This window comes from Heloderma suspectum, chromosome 4 (assembly GCF_057233095.1).
Source record: "Heloderma suspectum isolate Gila_16-S chromosome 4, 16-S_ref, whole genome shotgun sequence".
Lineage (NCBI taxonomy): Eukaryota > Metazoa > Chordata > Lepidosauria > Squamata > Helodermatidae > Heloderma > Heloderma suspectum.
The window spans coordinates 283,944,834-283,963,958 of record NC_139461.1 but is presented as its reverse complement, the minus strand read 5'-3'; the positions used below and the strand labels follow the sequence as shown (position 1 = coordinate 283,963,958).

Genomic DNA, 19,125 nt, shown 5'->3' with positions numbered 1-19,125 from the left:
CCAGATGTTTTATAAAGGCTGTGTGTACTTATTTCTTTTCAGGAATCCTCACATTGTATTGAACATCGATCTTGCTCCCACAGTTCTAGATATTGCTGGCCTGGACATTCCACCTGACATGGATGGGAAATCCATTCTAAAACTGCTGGATTCTGAAAGACCAGTTAATAGGTAAGGGTGGAAAATGTACTGAACTCAACCTCAACATTTCCTGCAGTTCACAAAGTGCTTTAAATAAATATGGAGCGATGGTGGAGAGAAAAGAATGTTAAGCCTTTTTGGCATGTTTGACTATTTTTCAATCTGTTTTAAAGCACATTTCACTGGCATTGTTTGAATGTTTTGATTACTGAACAGAGCATGTTTTGTTGCGCAGTTACAGTATATTTGATTCTCTCTGTGTGTGTTTTGTATGTGTTTTGGGAAAGAAAATATTTTCATGAATTACCAGTCTTGAATTTCTCTTGTGCATTCTTTATAATGATGCATTTAAAAAGCTTGGTGTATAAATAATTGGAGAATAGACAACCATATGTAAAGGAAAAAATCCTATCCCCTTACTATATGTGCTCCTTTTAGGGTGCAATCCTATACATGTTTAGACAGAAAAATATTCCACAACTCCAGAACCTCCCAGCCAGCATGGTTGCCTGGGGCATGCTGGGAGCTGTAGGACATTTTTCTGTCTAAATATGCATAAGATTCCACCCTTAATCTCTCATCACCCTGAGACGACAACCTGAGGGAGATGGGGAGCATTTTGGCAACTGGGAAGCAAGGTAGCACCTGTCAAGGTGAACAGATTCAGCTTCTGGCCTACCAGCAACCAGCGCCTTACTAGCAACAAAATTTGATTGTACCTCTGCACCAGAGGGGCTAGCCAATTTCAGTTCATTGCCCTTTTGTTATTTTTGAAACTTATAAATGTGTGGTGCTAATCACCTTCCGCCATGTGTTTTTCATTTAGTCAGGACATGCTAATCAGAATTCCTTCTGCTGGCTACTTCCTGTACATCCTAGAGGTTTATGGGACAGCAGGTACTTCAGAGTACTGGAATGTACATAAGGGATAGGATCCAGTGTTAGTCATCCTTAAAGGAGACCCATTGAAACCAACAGGACTTAATATAGTCATTACTAACTTAAGTCCTGTTGATTTCAACAGGTTTACTCTAAAGATGACTAAGTCTGTATCCAACCCAATGATAGTTGTTGTTGTGCGTCCAGTGTCCAATTAAGTAGTTCCAGAATAAATATTGCTCATAAACCAGGATGTGAAACCATGGTTTGAAGTGAGTTTAAAACCCATGGTTTGCATTAACCATGACTGGCATTACGTCTGCTAATCTAGCTAACCATAGCTAGGGTAGTTTTCCCTGCTTCTCTAACCTGTCTGTTCGCAGGGTGACCAGCAGCACTACATACTCACTCTGAGGACAGGGCTTAGTTCAGCGTTAAATAATGGTTTTACTGTATGTTTGGGATCTTAACCAGGGTTAAAGCAACTAACTAGTGCTAAATATGGTTAAGTAGTATGTCTGCAACAGGCCTGTGTGTCAGGGATATTTGTGTAATACCTTTATTAGGCCATCCAAAAGATTACCAGAACTGCACAAGATCTCAAAAACTTGCACAATTTTTGATGATACTTTGGTTAGCCTAATAAAGGTATTACACTAATAAGGATTTGGAATAATACGGTTTTTGGAAAGGTCAACATGGCTACCTTTGTGCTTGTTTTTATTGATATTTCTGTATTCCATTTTGTGTGTCCCATGTAAGCCTTTCTCTAATGAGAAAAATGGTTCCCATTCATTTAATTCATTTATTATATTTCTATACCGCCCCATAGCCAAAGCTCTCTAGGCAGCATAGAAATATGCCATATTGCTTTACAAACTGAGACTGACAATGCTTCTCTGCTAGGTCTTTTCTAATTATATATCTTCAAGGGAGGAGCGAAATCCTGTTAGGGCTCAGAGACCTTGTTCAACTTTCATGTTAAGCTTGTTTTTCCAGGTTCCATTTGAAAAAGAAGATGAAGGTCTGGAGGGACTCATTTTTGGTGGAGAGAGGGTAAGTGGTTTGTTCATTTATTTGTTTGTTTGGTTGTTTTGCAGGCTCCTGGCCTCCTAAAGGAAGAGGTCCCTGAATCATTATAGCAAAAGAAAGTTGCATTATGTACTTTCCTCAGCAATGATATTAATTGGTCGGTTTTGTGCTACATTTGTGAAATAGATTTATTAATGAAAAAAGCAAACTTTATTAGTACTTCTATTTTTTAGCTGTTAGCATTTTTCATTTGCATTGGAACTGCTGTACAATACGAAACACATATAGTTAAAAATGATGAATGTAATGCTTTAGATCATTGCTTATTTCATGAACTAGACAGGTCCCTCCTTCATGAAATAAGCACAGCATAAGAACGTAAGAAGAGCTCTACCTTTGGAGCAGACCAAAGGTCCATTTAGTCAAACATCCTGCTTCTCACAGTAACCAACTGCATGCCCTTGTGAAGCCTTTCCCTATATTTGTCCCTCAGCACCTGCTATTCAGAGGTATACTTCCTCTAAACCTGGAGGTTCCATTTACCTATCACGACTAATAGCCATTTATAGATCTATTCTCCATTAATGGTTCTAGTTCCCATTTTAATGCCAGTGCCTGATGACTGAAATGGTTGTTGCCTTTTTGCCTAATTCACAAAAGAGCCAGCCCCCTCCTTCATTCCTGAAAGGGCAGTATAAGCAATACTGAGCTTGTGTGGGTGCAGTGGAAACATGGGAGCACAGAAGAAAAAAAACAGAATGTGGTGTTGGGCACAGAATTCAACTTCCTTAGAATCTTTTCTTTTCCTCTCTTTCTTTTAAAGAGAAAGTTTCTAACCCTTATTGCTAGAAGGATATACTTCATGGGTGTGCAAAACTGTGCAGAAATTCTCAGTTTGCATGATCTGTACATGTCACAGAATTCAGCGTTTCTTTGCACAAAATTTGGATAGTTTGAGTGCAGAATTTTAATTAATGGATTTTGTTTTGCTCAGATTACACACTGCTGGCAAAGCCAATGCCTCATTAATAAAAATAACCAAACCCTATGCTGACTTCTAGCTGTGTCTGCACCAATCCTTTTGCCACATTTGATTTCATTTTCTAGTTCCTTATTGGCCTAAAATAATCCTTGTACAGTTCCTATAAATGTTATTTCCTCCCCTGGGACTGCATTTTTGAAGTTATTGAACTAGACAATGTTTTATATAGTGTGCTAAAACACACACACATGGGTGGGAGGTAATGGGACATGGGAAAGGGACTTGAAATGAGCAATGAAGTAACCCATATTGTGAAATAGCCAAGTTTGTAGCTTTTTGCAAGCAGACAGAATTAGCACTGCGTCTAAGTAATGGCTTCAAAGGTACAAATTCATATATGTCTGCTTCAGGTTCACAAAATTCTTCTACCTCTTTAATCAAATGCCTGATTGTGTGTGCAAACGCTAGGATGTTCCCATGCCATTTCATGGGATGTAGGAGAGACGGCGCCTGTTCCTTGCTGGGATTTGAGCACAGTTCATGTGAAAAACTACTGGTGTGTGGATACAGCCTTAACAGATGTGTGTGTGTGTGTGTGTGTTCTTCTTTTTCCAGTAAACTGTTGCACAAGAGAGAGAATGAGAAAATGGATGCTCAAGAAGAAAATTTCCTACCCAAATACCAACGGGTAAAAGATCTCTGTCAGCGAGCTGAGTATCAGACTGCTTGTGAACAGCTTGGGCAGGTGAGGAACCATCTAGTTCCCAAGTATATGTAAGCATAGCTGCATCATGAGGTTGAACTAGCATAACAAGGGCTTAGAAATCCCTTCACTTTATTATCCATCTTAGGGCACAATCCTATGTATGTTTAGACAGAAAAAAAGCCCCACATCTTTTTTCCCCACATTGTGGGGGGGGGGAAAGCCCCACAAAAAAGTCCCACGCCCCACATGCATGTTTAGACAGAAAAAAAGCCCCACACAGTTGCAGGACTTTTTTCTGTCTAAACACGCACAGGATTGTACCCTTACAATGGGTGAGCAGAATGATATTTTACAGTTAGCTTTCCCTTCTGCCGCTCTTCTGGTAGCAGCAGCAAATCTACCTCCAGGGGGAAGAGGGCAAAAACTCTCTGGAATGTGGGTCAAATGATAAGAAGTGTTTCAAAGCATGTTTCCTCCTCTCTTTCATTTCCTTCTCAAGTTCAATTAAATGATCCTTCTGTTCCTTTTTGAAAAGTCTCAATGTGCTGAAACATGTTCGTAAAGGAGACTATTCCCATATATTTTCTAGAAGTCTTACATCAGGGGTGTTGAACCTCTTTCAACCTGAGGGCTGAATTCAATGTCAGAGAAGGTCTCGGGGGCCTCGTTGCTGTGGTGGGGAGAGCTAAAGGCAAAAAAATACCAGCATTTTAGCTTCAACCTCTTATTGCCTGTAACTAAGCCTTAGGAGAGGTATTCCAACTTTTTAGGATGGGGAAAAACTGCACAAAAGCCAGGCAAACACCAAACAATCAGTGGTGGGTAGAAGAAAGTGGGGCCTGGGCAACCCTGGAGTGCCAGATCAGGACCCCAAGTGGGGCTGGATTTGGTTCCCCATCCCTGCCTTACTAAAATTGTACAAACTCCTAATAACTGCTGTTATGTATCCTGGGCAGGGGGAGGTACTATTGTTTTGAACCATGGCACCTCCTGTAGAGTTGGGACTAGCAACAGTGGGTGGAGCTTCTGCTAAGTTCTTCACTTCTGTGTGTGCTGAATAAAGAACAGTGGTGTTTGAGGCCTGCTGAAACTTGCAGTCGTTCCTACTACCTATACAACAACTGCCTTCCCTAGCCTGGTGCCCTCCAGAAGTTTTGGACTACAATTCCCAACATCCCCAATGCCCATGCTTGCTGAGGATCATAGGAGTTACAGTTGAACACATCTGGAGGACACCAAGTTGCGGAAGGTTGTCCAAGTGAAAGTCCCAGTTTGCTGCTGAATTCTGTTTTATTATTACAGTAGTTAGGAAGAAATGGTCAGTTTTCTGTATAAGTAACCCTTGAGAAGTGGCTTAACTTTTCTTTTTAGGCCACAACTAGATATGAGGAAGACAAAAGACTACTACCATCACCACCCACCCCCAATCCCCACATCCAAACTGGCTGTGTTAGATGACATCGTCACATTGTTTCTCCACCCCCACTCGATGTGATTAACTGGCAGAGAAGGGAAACCCAATGTAATAAACTCACTTTGTCAGCTTCACATTGTAAAGCAGGCTGCAGCTGCCATCCAGTTGGGGGTACCAATCAGAGTTAAACCCTTTCCCATCCCACTGCTCTTGAACCTCCCCCAATATTTGCATAAGCATGTGAGTTTGAGTGCATGTGAGTGTGTGTGTGCATGCTCATGCACGTGTGTGCCACCCAACCTCCCCACCAACACCCAATTTTTCTGGAGACCGAAAAGTTTGTGCACCACTGTTATAGGGGACTGGGGAGTTAGAGAAGACCCATAATATAAGGTTGTCATTTGGCAGCATTCCCATGTCGCCCATTACATCCAGTTTTGCCCTCATAGAGCCTCGTGTGGCACAGAGTGGTACGTGGCAGTATTGCAACGGAAACTTGTTAGACAAAAGTTCTTGCTTCTGGTTGAAAGAAAGGATGCCAGGCAGGCAGCAGTGGATCCAACACTATTTTATTAGTCGTTTTGCAAACGGGTGCAGAGCAGTCTGGACCCTGAGATAAGCATGCACAAGTCGTTTATACCCTTCCCCCCACAATCTTTCCGTTAGCCACAGGACATGTCAACTGACTGAGCCGTTAGCTGACTCATTAGTCATGAGTGTGTCAATGTGCTTTTTGCTGATTATGCCTATATGCTTTTTGCTGATTATGCTTACGTGACTGACATGCCAGCCACTTATGGCATCTCTTTTTCTAACAAACTCTCCCCACGACCTGAGTTCGATCCCAGTGGAAGCCGAGTCTCAGGTAGCCAGCTCAGGTCGACTCAGCCCTCCATCCTTCCGAGGTCGGTAAAATGAGTGCCCAGCTTGCTGGGGGAAAGGTAGTCACAACTGGGGAAGGCAATAGCAAGCCACCCCGCTATAGTCTGCCATGAAAACACCAGTGTAAGCGGCGTCCCTCTAGGGGTCAGTAATGACCCGGTGCTTGCACAGGAGGAACCTTTCCTTTCCTTTGCCCTTAGGCTTTTCTCTTTCCTGTGGCTTTCAGCTCTGCAGGAAGGACAAGGAGATGAATGAGTTTTTTCACAGATATCCAGACTAATGTTTCGAGTGACTCTTTATAAATGGTTACTTTAGCCCCACTTCCTCTGACTATTACAGGCCACTTAAGGTAAGCAGCCTTCCACCCAGCCTCCTTGCCCCTTTTTCTTTTAAGGATAATAACATGTTTCTGCAGTGTCTGTAGAAACTGAATAGCTAGCTATTATTCCAGCAGCCTCACTGCCTGCAAAGGAGAAATGATAAAATCGCTGCCATCTACATGTTTGTTGACAAGTCATGAAAGAATTGTTTGGGGCATTTCAACTTGAATTGGTTTGGGCACTCCAGCATAGGATGTAATGGAGCAAGCAGACATCAAGAGAACTTGCAGCAATCAAGTTGATTAGAGTCAGGGCTGATTTCCAAATAGTGATCCTTCCCACCCATACATCAAGTCACTCTTCTACACCTGTTGCTCTGTCTAGACAAGAAATGCCTCTATGTATGATGGGGGGGATGTGTCTGAAGGTTAAATTTGCTCGTACTTTTATGTATAGCTAAACTATTATTTCGTGGGTGGTGGTTGTTTTTTAAGAATACATACCATAACTCTTTAAAGAAACAGATTACTTGGTCATCCTTTTTATTTCCACAAAAGCATGTACCCCTGTACAATTGGACAAATGAATCTGCTTTTATAATGCTTCGCCATTAGCTAGGACTGACAGAAGTTGTCCGCCAAAACATAAGAACATAAGAATAGCCATGCTGGATCAGACCAAGGGTCCATCTAGTCCAGCATTCTGCTCACGCAGTGGCCAACCAACTGTCAACCAGAAAGCCATAAGCAGGACACGAGTGCAAGAGCACCAGAGGGCTGAAAGTTACCCACCCCTATTTTATACTGCATCAGACCTTTGGTCTATCTAGCCTAATAGTGACTCCTCTCAGGCCGGAAAATAATTCACAAGCCCTATTCCAGTATTCAGTGGATACTATACACACAGAGATCAGGGGCATCTCCATCCCCAATCAATGTGCATTCATTCAAACATCTGTAAAGTGCCCCCCATGCATACACCTGCTTCTTGATTTGTGTGATTCCTGATCACACATACAGAGCATATAGCCAGTTCTAAAATATGTGGATAGAGCTCTCATACAGTTGTACGTGCAGGGGTCCTTAACAGACATTTGAATGAACGCTGGTAGGTTGAGGGAGGGAGGTTGCCATCCCAAATCTATGTGCATTCAGTATCCATGGAATGTTTGAACAGGGCTTCTGCTGCTTAGAATCATAGAATAGTAAGGTTGGAAGGGGCCTACAAGACCATTTAGTCCAACCTCCTGCTCAATGCAGGAATCCAAGTCAGAGCATCCCCGACAGATGGCTGTCCAGCCTCATCTTGAATGTCTCCAGTGTGGGAGAGCCCACTACCTCCCTAGGTAATTGGTTCCATTGTTGTATTGCTCTAACAGTCAGGAAGTGTTTCCTGATGTTCAGCCAGAATCTGGCTTCCTGTAACTTGAGCCCATTATTCCGTGTCCTGCACTCTGAGATGATCAAGAAGAGATCCTGGCCTTCCTCTCTGTGACAACCTTTCAAGTACTTGAAGAACGCTATCATATCTCCCCTCAGTCTTCTCTTCTCAAGACTAAACATGCCCAGTTCTTTCAGTCTCTCTTCATAGGGCTTTGTTTCCAGTCCCTTGATCATCTTGGTTGCCCTCCTCTGAACCCACTCCAGCTTGTCTGCATCCTCCTTAAAGTGCAGTGCCCAGAACTGGACACAGTACTCCAGGTGAGGCCTAACCAGTGCTGAGTAGAGGGGAACTTGTACTTCCCGGGATTTGGAAGCTATGCTTCTATTAATGCAGCCCAAAAGAGCATTGGCCTTTTTTGCAGCCACATCACATTGTTGTTTCATATTCAGCGTGTGATCTACAACGATGCCAAGATCCCTCTCACTTGCAGTGTTGTTGAGCCACGTATTCCCCATCTTGTAAGTGTGCATTTGGTTTCTTTTTCCTAGGTGCAGAACTTGGCATTTATCCCTATTAAATTTCATTCTGTTTTTTTCTGCCCAGTGCTCCAGTCTGTCAAGCTCACTTTGAATTTTTTTTCTGTCTTTGAAAGTATTAGCTATGCTGCCCAATTTTGTGTCATCTGCAAATTTGTTCAGCATTCCCTGCACCTCCTCATCCAAGTAATTAATAAAAATGTTGAAGAACACTGGGCCCAGGACTGAGCCCACTTGTTACCTCTCCCCAGTTTGAGATGATCCCACTGATAAGCACTCTTTGAGTCCGATTCTGTAGCCAACTGTGGATCCACCTGATCATTGTTTCATCTAGCCCACTTTGTGCTAGTTTGCTAATCAGGAAATCATGGGGCAGTTTGTCAAAAGCTTTGCTGAAGTTGAGGTATATTTTATTTATTTATGTATTTATTTATATATTTTTATTTCATTTCATTTTTCATTTTTATTCATTTTTATACCACCCAACAGCAGAAGCTCTCTGGGCGGTTCACAAAAATTAAAACCAAGGAGCACACAATAAAACAATATAAAATATATAAAACATTAAAACCATACTATAACAATACAACCAGAATAAAACCTAGCAGCAGTGCAGTAATTTAAAATACAGATTTAAAACACCAAAGCTAAAAGTCTAGAAAGCTAAAATGCTGAAATGCCTGGGAAAATAAAAAGGTCTTCACCTGGCACCGGAAAGAATACAATGTAGGTACCAGGCAAACCTCACTAGGGAGCTCATTCCACAGCTGGGGTGCCACAGCAGAAAAAGCCCTCCTTCTAGTATATTATGTCCACAGCATTCCCACAGTCCACAAGGGAGGTTATTTGATCAACAAATGAGATCAGCCTATGTGTTTCGCCCCACGGATATTTGCGGTGCGTGGGGTGGGGTAAAGTTAAATCAAAAAGCGGTTGCAGGAGGCTGCAATCTTGAGCTGTGGACCTGTTTGTATTAGAATAGCTGCTTAATCATTTATCTTTCAACAATTATTCTGCATAGAATGACCACCACCCACTTGCTTTGGAAAAGATATAGGTACCTGCAAAACAGCTGAGGTGATTTTTTTAAGTGGAAGAACAGCCAGAGGCAAAGGATGAAATGGATTCTTACTCCCCTCCACTGGTCCTCTGCTCAGTATTGTAGCCTCCCATAACTGCTTTTGATTTAAAAAACAAAAACAAAACCCTTGAGGAATGTACTTACAATTATGTGTCATGTGTATCTTCATCCTGACTTACAACAGCTCTCCAGGGCCTCAGGAACAGCTTTTTCCAAGCCCTGCTACCTAAGATCTATGGGATAAATGACAAAGGACCCTTTTCTGAAGGGTCAAAGCTATAAAGGAGCAGAGAACTGAAAGCACAAGACATTAAAAAACTATGTTTGCAATTTAAAATAAATAATTAAATATTTTAGTATTTCCATCCTTCCTCTCCAAGCTCAAAGCAGCATATGTGGAATTCCTATAGGGGGACCATCTCCCATCCACCTGCTATCTAGAATTTATTGACATGTTATCTCAATTACATAGCATTCAGCTCCCTCTCTTATTTTTGTTTACTCTAAAGTAAGTATGCAGAACCCTGATCTGGATCAGGATCACCGCACGGAAAGAAGGGGATATTTAATCCTTCCCTCCCCAGCTGCTTCCTTCCTGAAATTTCCACCCAGTGTGACAGAGTGAGGGAGCCTGCATTGGTGCCTCCATTGGGTGGAGGAGGCAATTTTTGAGAGGGAAGCAACTAAGGAGGGAAGGAGTAAATATCTCTTCCCCGTGTGCAGTGTTCCCAATCAGGGCCCTAGGAGCTTTACGGTGCAATCCTATGCATGTTTAGACAGAAAAAAAGCCTACAACTCCCAGCAAGTTGGGAGTTGTAGGCCTTTCTGTCTAAACATGCATAGGATTGCGACCTTAGAGTAAATAAAATAATGAGCGGGAGCTGCACATGACATACATATGTAATGTGTAGTTTGATCCTTAACTTCAAAGATGGAGCTATATCAGGCACCTTCAGACCATTATTTCCAGCAGGAATGTAGACCTTGCAGAATCCTGTCTTTTCTCTCTCCCTCTCTCTTTCTCTCTACTCCTCTCTCCCCCAAGTTTTGTAGTAATACTAACAAGAACATGCCCAGTTATCTTAATCAACCTGGAAGCATAGGAGGACAGGCAGTGACTCGGTTCAGACAACATGATAACCAATACTCAAGGGTTGAGTGTGGGTTGTCATTGAACCATGGGTTATTGTTGAAATGTGGGTTATGTTGCTTGAACCCAACCGCAATAACAAACCATGGTTTGCTATCCACAAACAACCCACAGTTCACAACCCAACAACAAACCACAGGTTCTCTTCATGGGTTGTTTGTTGTTAACAAACCACGGTTTGTTACCATGGCTGGGTTCAGACAACACAACAACCCATGGGTCAATGACAACTGTCAGGTTTCGTGATCCCTCCAGTGCACATGCTCAGGCAATCTGACAGCGGACACCCAAATCAGTGAGATTTTTTTATTGCAGGGAATCCCACGGCAAAAGCTTAGTGGTTACACTCTTCAGAAATCATATAGCTGATGGTCAGTAGCTATAAGGTAAAGGTGTCCCCAACCAGTCGTGTCCGACTCTAGGGTGTGGTGTTCATCTCCGTTTCGAAGCCAAAGAGCCAGCGCTGTCCGAAGACGCTTCCGTGGTCATGTGGACGGCATGACTGAACACCCAGGTGCACGGAACGCTGTCACCTTTCCCGCCTAAGCAGTACCTATTTATCTACTTGCAATTTCTTGCTTTCCAACTGCTAGGTTGGCAGAAGCTGGGACTGAAGACGGGAGCTCACTCCGTCACGCAGCACTCGGGTCTCGAACTGCTGTCCTGCCGACCCTCCGGTCTGCAGTTCAGCGTCTTAACCACTAAGCCACCGCAGCCCCATGTCAGTAGCTATAGGCTGTATTTAATACCAGAACAGTCCAAAGCTAAACACTACTACCATGACTGAGATCCTCATCAACATGGTTTCTCCGTTGCCATTTCCACAGTTCTGAATACAAGGGAAGGGACTGTGGATTTCTGGGTACCTAACCCAGACAATCCTTTCATGGGGTTCCAACCCCAGACATGGAAAGGGAATAATTCCTGGAATGAACCCATCAGGCAATTAAGGGATAACTTCTTGAAAAGGCCAAAACAAAACCACACCCCTAGAGAGTTAGACCAACTTGAAATCTTTCGTTGATAACTCTAGGCTGCATGGTCAAGGCCAATCAAGATCAAGGGAAGGGCATACCCACACACCGCTTTCACATTGGCAACTCCACGCTGCATGAGTTCTGGCTTAGGGAAGTCCAAAAGTCGTAGATCGTACTGCCATACACTGAGTTGACTACAAACACAGATTTTGTTGTTCAGTCGTTCAGTCGTGTCCGACTCTTCATGACCCCATGGACCACAGCACGCCAGGCCTTCCTGTCCTCCGCTCTCTCCTGGAGCGTGCTCAAGTCCATATTCATTGCATCACTGATGCTATCTAGCCATCTCATCCTCTGCCGTCCCCTTCTCCTTTTGCCTTGTCTTTCCCAGCATCAGGGTCTTTTCCAGAGAGTTTTCTCTTCACATTAGGTGGCCAAAATATTTGCGCTTCAGCTTCAGTATTTGTCCTTCCAATGAGCAGTCAGGGTTGATTTCCTTTAGGATTGACTGATTGGACCTCCTTGCAGTCCAGGGGACTCGTAAGAGTCTTCTCCAGCACCACAGTTCGAAAGCATCAATTCTTCGGCGCTCAGCCTTCCTTATAGTCCAGCTCTCACAGCCATATGTTGCTATTGGGAAAACCATAGCTTTGATTACACGGACCTTTGTCAGCAAGGTGATGTCTCTGCTTCTTCCTATGCTGTCTAGGTGCGCCATAGGCTTCCTCCCAAGGAGCAAGCGTCTTTTAATTTCATGGCTACAGTCAACGTCTGCGGTGATCTTGGAGCCCAAGAAAATAAAATCTGTCTCTGCTTCCATTTCTTCCCCTTCTATATGCCAGGACATGATGGGGCCAGATGCCATGATCTTAGTTTTAGAAATGTTGAGTTTCAAACCAGCTTTTGCACTCTCCTCTTTCACCCTCAACAAGAGGCTCTTTAGATCCTCTTCGCTTTCTGCCATTAGGGTGGTATCATCTGCGTATCTGAGGTTGTTGATAATTCTCCCAGCAATCTTAATTCTGACCTGTGATTCATCCTTTCTCATGATGTACTTTGCATGTAAATTAAATAAGCAGGGCGACAATATGCAGCCTTGTCGTACTCCTTTCCCAATTTTAAGCCAATCGGTTGTTCCATGTCTGGTTCTTACTGTCGCTTCTTGACCCTCGTACAGGTTTCTCAGGAGACAGGTAAGGTGGTCTTGTACCCCCATCTCTTTCAGGATTTGCCAGAGTTTGTTGTGATCCACACAATCAAAGGCTTTAGCGTAGTCAATGAAGCAGAAATAGACATTTTTCTGGAATTCTCTTGCTTTCTCCATGATCCAGCGAATGTTGGGGATTTGATCTCTTGTTCCTCTGCCTCTTCGAAACCCAGCTTGTACTTCCGGTAGTTCTCAGTTCGCATACTGCTGAAGCCTAGCTTGTAGGATTTTGAGTATCACCTTGCTGGCATGTGAAATGAGCGCAATTGTACAGTAGTTTGAACACTCTTTGGCATTGCCCTTCTTTGGAATTGGAATGTAAACTGACCTTTTCCAGTCTTGTGGCCACTGTTGAGTGTTCCAAATGTGTTGGCATATTGAATGCAGCACTTTAACAGCGTCATCTGTTAGGATTTTAAATAGCTCGGCTGGAATAGTGTCATCTCCACTAGCTTTGTTGTTACTAATGCTTCCTAAGGCCCACTTGACTTCACTCTCTAGGATGTCCGGCTCAAGCTCAGTGACCGCACTATCATGGCTATTGGGGACATTAAGATCTTTCCTGTGTAGTTCTTCTGTGTATTCTTTCCACCTCTTCTTAATCTCATCTGCTTCTCTTAGGTCCCTGCCTTCTAAGCCTCATGGTACTTTTCATGGCAAGTCCTTAACAATCCAAAGTTCCAGTCCATGTGCAGAGTCCAAAAGCCCAGACAATGATGGATCCAAACAGAGAAGTCTTCGGGCAACAAAGACGAGATGTTCCTAGCGATGGCTCTTTGCCTTTGCATCAGCTTAAAAGGGGAGGTGTGTTTGTAAGACACTCCCTCCAGATCCCTTGACAGACAAGGGCCTTTAGCCTTTCAGCAAGGCCCCTGTCTAAATGGCATTACTGCTCAGACCTCCAGCAGTGACGGTTCAACCTGGGCAACCCTTCTGCAAACCCCACCCCACCTCTGTCAGGTTCTCACGGACAGCCTTCAGCCTCCCTGCCTGCCAAGGCCAGACCAGCAGGAAGACAGGGAGTCGGGTGACTCTCCCTGGCTCTGCTCTGAGAACACTGACAGAGATAAGCTCACACAGACTCTGACATTCTGAGGCTGAATAGGCCCAAGCCCTTCCAGGCTATGTCTAATCAAATCTTGCCTATAGCCTACAAGGCCCTTACAACCCACACTCAACCCATACTCAGCTCCTTAGTGTTAGGTGTCGTGTTGTCTGGACCCAGTCAATGAGAAAGAGACACCATAACTAAGTGGTAGAGCACATGCTTTGCATGCAGAACTTCTCACATTAATTCCCTGGTTAAAAGGATCAAATAGTACATGAAGGGAAAGACCCTTGTTTGAGAACCTGGATGTCCACTACCAGTCAGTGCCACCAGTTCTAGTTTAGATGCAGGCTCTGGAGGATAGGGAAATGTGTTTCCTATAGTCAGTTTTTGTAGGGAAGCACTGTAGCTTGGATCTTTAAGACAAAAGCTACACCCTGTGGAAGCGTTAAATACAATCCTTTGTGTATTGTGCTATGTTAGCTCAAGTTGAAGAAGAGGTTTAGGAATGCCAACTTATCCCATTGCACAAGATATCTTGAAATTTTAAAATCCCTTTAATTCCCCAGTGCAGTATCCAACAGGGCACAACTGCAAACATCAGTTCCCTGGGAACTTGTCATGCCAGCTAGTTCTGTTGTCATTGCGCTAGGATACTTTACATTAGCGCAGCATAATTTATGTTAGCGGTTGTACCCATTGGATACTGCCCCTAGTCCATAGGCAACACATTGAATGTATTGCTTGGGTCTAGCAAAGAATTTTTGTAGTGTAAGGTGAAAGGACTTAATGCCCAAAAGTTTTTCTGCAGTTTGGTGGTGGTGGTGGTGGTGTGAGGCGGATGGTGATGATGGTGATGATGAAATATATGTGTTAGGGATAATCTGAATTGAACTGTCCAGTGAAAGCTGCACCACTTCTATCAGCTTAGCATGCTCTTTTAAGACAGCCACTTACAGTAACAGCTCTGCTCAATGGTGTGTTCTCAGAAGCTCTAGTGTGTGATCATAACAGTTCCACAAAATCCCTTTAATTCCCCAGTGCAGTATCCAACAGGGCACAACTGCAAACATCAGTTCCCTGGGAACTTGTCATGTCAGCTAGTTCTGTTGTCATTGCACTAGGATACTTTACATTAGCGCAGCGTAATTTATGTTAGCGGTTGTACCCATTGGATACTGCCCCTAGTCCATAGGCAACACATTGAATGTATTGCTTGGGTCTAGCAAAGAATTTTTGTAGTGTAAGGTGAAAGGACTTAAAGCCCAAAAGTTTTTCTGTGGTTTGATGTTGGTGGTGGTGGTGGTGGTGGTGGTGGTGGGGTGAGGCGGATGGTGATGATGGTGATGATGAAATATATGTGTTAGGGATAATCTGAATTGAACTGTCCAGTGAAAGCTGCACCACTTCTATCAGCTTAGCATGCTCTTTTAAGGCAGCCACTTACAGTAACAGCTCTGCTCAATGGTGTGTTCCCAGAAGCTCTAGTGTGTGATCATAACAGTTCCACAAAGGCTCCATTTAAGTAATTTTTCGAAGTTTATATAGCTTTGTCTGTTTGGTTCTATCCACTCAGCTGGCAGACTATCAGAGGTGAACTTTATTTTGTACTCTAAACTTTGCATCATGTTATAAATCATGAGTGAGGCACTGGCATACCAAGGAAACATTATCCAGGGTGACTTTTACTGCTTCCTGTTGTACTGTTGTCTTGTTGCACTTCCTGTATTTTCTCGTCAAGAAGATTTTTAACTCTTGTATAAGATCCCAAGAATAGTATCACTGTGTCCAGTGAACAACGTTTGACATCTCTTTGCTTTGGGCAGTCTGTAAACTTTTTGAAAGTTTTCATAACTATGTTTGAACACATCCACTATTCTGCTAGTGTGCAAAGGCTTCTGGGTAGGACAGCAGCAACTTTTCCATCTTCCCCTGCCAGTTGAGCATTTGGGGACCATATAAACAATGTAAATAGTAATATTCATTTATTTAAGAAAATTTATGTGCTGCTTTTCATTTTTTAAAAAAATCCCAAAGTGGTTCACAAAATAAAATCATAACACAATGCAACAAAACCAATCACTAAGACAATAAAATGGTGAGAAAAAGTAAAATCCCTTGTTAAAATAACCAGGGGTAGCTAGCAGTCAGGAAAATGCCCAGGCAAACTAATATGTCTTCAGTTGTCAGTGGAAACACTCCATACTAGGAGCCCATCTGATCTCAGATGAGGAGATCATTCCTCATGGTAGGTGCCACAATGAAGAAGCCCTCCTCCGCACCACAACCAAGTGAACAACAGTAGGCTGTGGTACGGTAGGCAAGGCCTCTCCCTCAGAAATTTCTCCCACAGGAGAAGGTGGACTCTTAGATAACCTGGTCCTGAGCTTTTTGCTGTATTGTAAGACTGTATTACAATATTGTTTACAGTAATAACAGTAAGCTGTTTACTATATTGTAATACTTCCCAGAGGGATGAGTCGCCCCCACCACTGAATGTCCTTTCTCCCTATAGCTGTCCTGAATTATGTTGGATAAAGGGGTAGAAAACTATTGCAAAGGGGTAGAAGTCAATTGACATTGATGCCAAAGAGAAAAAAGTAATTTCTGAAACTAAAATAGCTTTCTGAGAACACCATTATGTAATTATAGCCTGTAGTCCACTAGGTAATTGTATATTAGAACAGTATAATCTTTGAGGAAGTATTTAAGGAAACTCCCAGACTATAATTTTCATGGGAAAGTATCTACTGATAAGTCGCTGATAACAATCAATAGCGTTTCACCTTTTAAAAATTGTGAATCCCACCTACAAGGCTTTTCTTAGAACAATGAATTAAAGACGTGATTCTAAAGTTTGGTATGAAATCAAGGGTTCCATTACATGCCAGAGCAGCCTTCCTCAACCTCGTATACTCCAGATATTTTGAACTAGAATTCCTAGCTATGCTGGCTAGGGATGATGGGAGTTCTAGTCCAACACATCTGGAGCATGCCATGTTGGGGAAGTCTGTTCCCAACTATACTTTTCCTATAGCTCTGATTCAATGTAATCTTTGAAGCTGCTCCTTGATTTACCCTTGAATAATCCCTGATGCCCAGCATGTGCTGTTCTATGGATTGCCTGTAGCTGTGGGTGGATTTAGGCAACTACTGGATTTTTTTCAACCACAAAGGGGTTTTTTACAAGGTGTTAAGCATGTTCTGAGAAGTCTGAAGAGAGCACATTTTTCTAGAATAAGGAATAAGATTAAAATTGCCCTTGAGGATGAGTAGCTTACTCAAAACACATTGAATATTTCTTAAGTGATTTTCTTTTCTGTTTCTCAAATAAATTATTCACTGCACTTTGAGGGTTTGCCTTTTGGGTTAGTTTTGAAAACAGAATAAAAGGGTCTTATAGTTCCTTAAAGGCCAACATATTTATTGTGGGGAAAGTTTTTGTGTTCTAGAGCCTATTTCTCAGATGCAGGAAGTATTATTTTCAGCTGGTAGGCATACAGACGTGGAAGCACATATACATGCATATGCATGCAAGAATAGGACGGACGGACACACACACACCAGTTGTCAACCTTGGTACCAAATGGCCAGTCAGTGACATTTTGATGCAAAGTTCAAATGTGTACAAATGTATCTCAAGGAGCGCCTCCAGCAACGACAGACAGGCTGCTCAACAAGATCAGCTTCAGATGGCCTTCTCTCTGTCCCATCAGCTAGGACAGCTAGGCTGGTGAGGACAAGGGAGAGGGCCTTCTCTGTAGTGGCCCCCACTCTGTGGAATGCCCTCCCTGTGGAACTCCACTATGCCCCCTCTTTAATGAGCTTCTGCCACACATTAAAAATGTGGTTGTTCAGGCAGGCATTTGGGGTGAGTTAGGGTATTTTAGAAATACGATGTTTTAATGTGGAATTTTATTGTTTTAAACTGTTGTATTACTGTACATCGCCCAGAGTGGCTGGGTGACTGGCCAGATGGGCAATTAAGACATTTAATAAAATAAATAAATGTATACAATTGAGAATACAATCTCTCTAGCTTTGCTATGCTAATTTATTACCTGTAGTTAGAATACTTACCTGTTGTGCTGTCACTTACTGTTGTTGCAAATTATCACTGTGCCTTTCTTGTATACATTTGAGCTTTGCATCCAAATGTCACAGATTGCACAGACTCTTGGGTGTTATGGTCTTTTGACCCCATGGTTTACATTTTTGCCTATCTGAGCTTAATGGTACGTACTTCTAAACAGACATGTATAGGGTTTCACTGCAGGCCTTTTCAGATGCCACAAGTTTGACTGTCTTTTTCTTTTTTGTATTTGCTGTAACAGATTACCATAGTTATATCTTTCTGGAGTGTTACATTTCAGTTTGTTACATGATGTGGTGCAGCCCATCACTTCCTTGCTTCTCATTATGGGCCAGGTTACTGCACATTTCCCTTTACCATTGGGAGCATGATATTTGCCCCTTCTGTTATGAGGATGACTCGCCCTGTTGTGTTACGGCTTAAACTAGGAGGTGGTGAGTCACAATCTTAATATATGTTAGTCCATTCACATTCATGATTTACCAGACAAAAATCCCCTGATCATGTGAATCAGCTCCAAGATCTTGGAACACAACGGTTGGAACTAGATGTTTGGTGGTAACCAAGAGATGTCCAGCCCTGTGGGAGGAAGACAAGTGGGAATGGAGTGCTACTTCTTCCCCCACCTACCGTTTTTCATGTGCAATCCTGAGATTTTTTTCCCCCACTTGACTTGGAAACCTGGTCTTAGAGCTGGGGTGGAGGAAAAGCAGCCATGGGAAAGGGATGCACATCAGAAACCAACACAGGACTGGGTATCCTGTGTTCTGTGTTTGCCGTTGTATGTCTAGTTCCATCCAAAATGACAAAAGGAAAAAATAAGAAACTACATGCTCCAATTTTCTGGGTGGGGGGAAATAAGTGGCTGAGTGGGAAGGAAGTAGCTATTGCCATGTTTCTAGAGACAATAAAGTAAGCTGCCTTGAACAGATGTAAATTTACCTCCTGCTGGAGAAATTAGTGTCTTGTAGTCTAAGAGTAATTAAATCACTCCTGTCCTTTTTTCTTCTTCTGCGAATGTAGGGATGAAATAGCCAAACCCCTTCGCTGCCCAAAGGATTGTATTGTATATTATTGACTGGCCCAAATGGGGGGGGGGCTTTCTGCTGGGTCATTTGTAACAGCTAGAGTTGCACCTTTCATACCACTATGAGTTCAAATGGCATTATCGTTTTTCTGATAAATGATATTGTCAGAACAAATTGAGTGATTTCATGTTCCATGCATTGAAATCTCTGGGAGCTATGCTGATTAAGTCTCTGTGCCCATTTATCCAAGTCACAGTGTCCTAAGA

General features: G+C 42.8%; 1 protein-coding gene across 2 annotated transcripts in view; it reads left to right on the top strand.

The window, feature by feature from the left end:
• The window catches only part of SULF2 (sulfatase 2), a 475,361-nt gene that overhangs the window by 404,433 nt on the left and 51,803 nt on the right, over nucleotides 1–19,125 (top strand). For both annotated transcript variants that reach the window (XM_084854074.1, XM_084854073.1), the window contains 3 exons: nucleotides 43–171; nucleotides 2,020–2,076; nucleotides 3,650–3,779. In XM_084854074.1, the coding sequence (XP_084710200.1) occupies nucleotides 43–171; nucleotides 2,020–2,076; nucleotides 3,650–3,779 (316 nt within the window). The remainder of the gene's footprint in view (nucleotides 1–42; nucleotides 172–2,019; nucleotides 2,077–3,649; nucleotides 3,780–19,125) is intronic.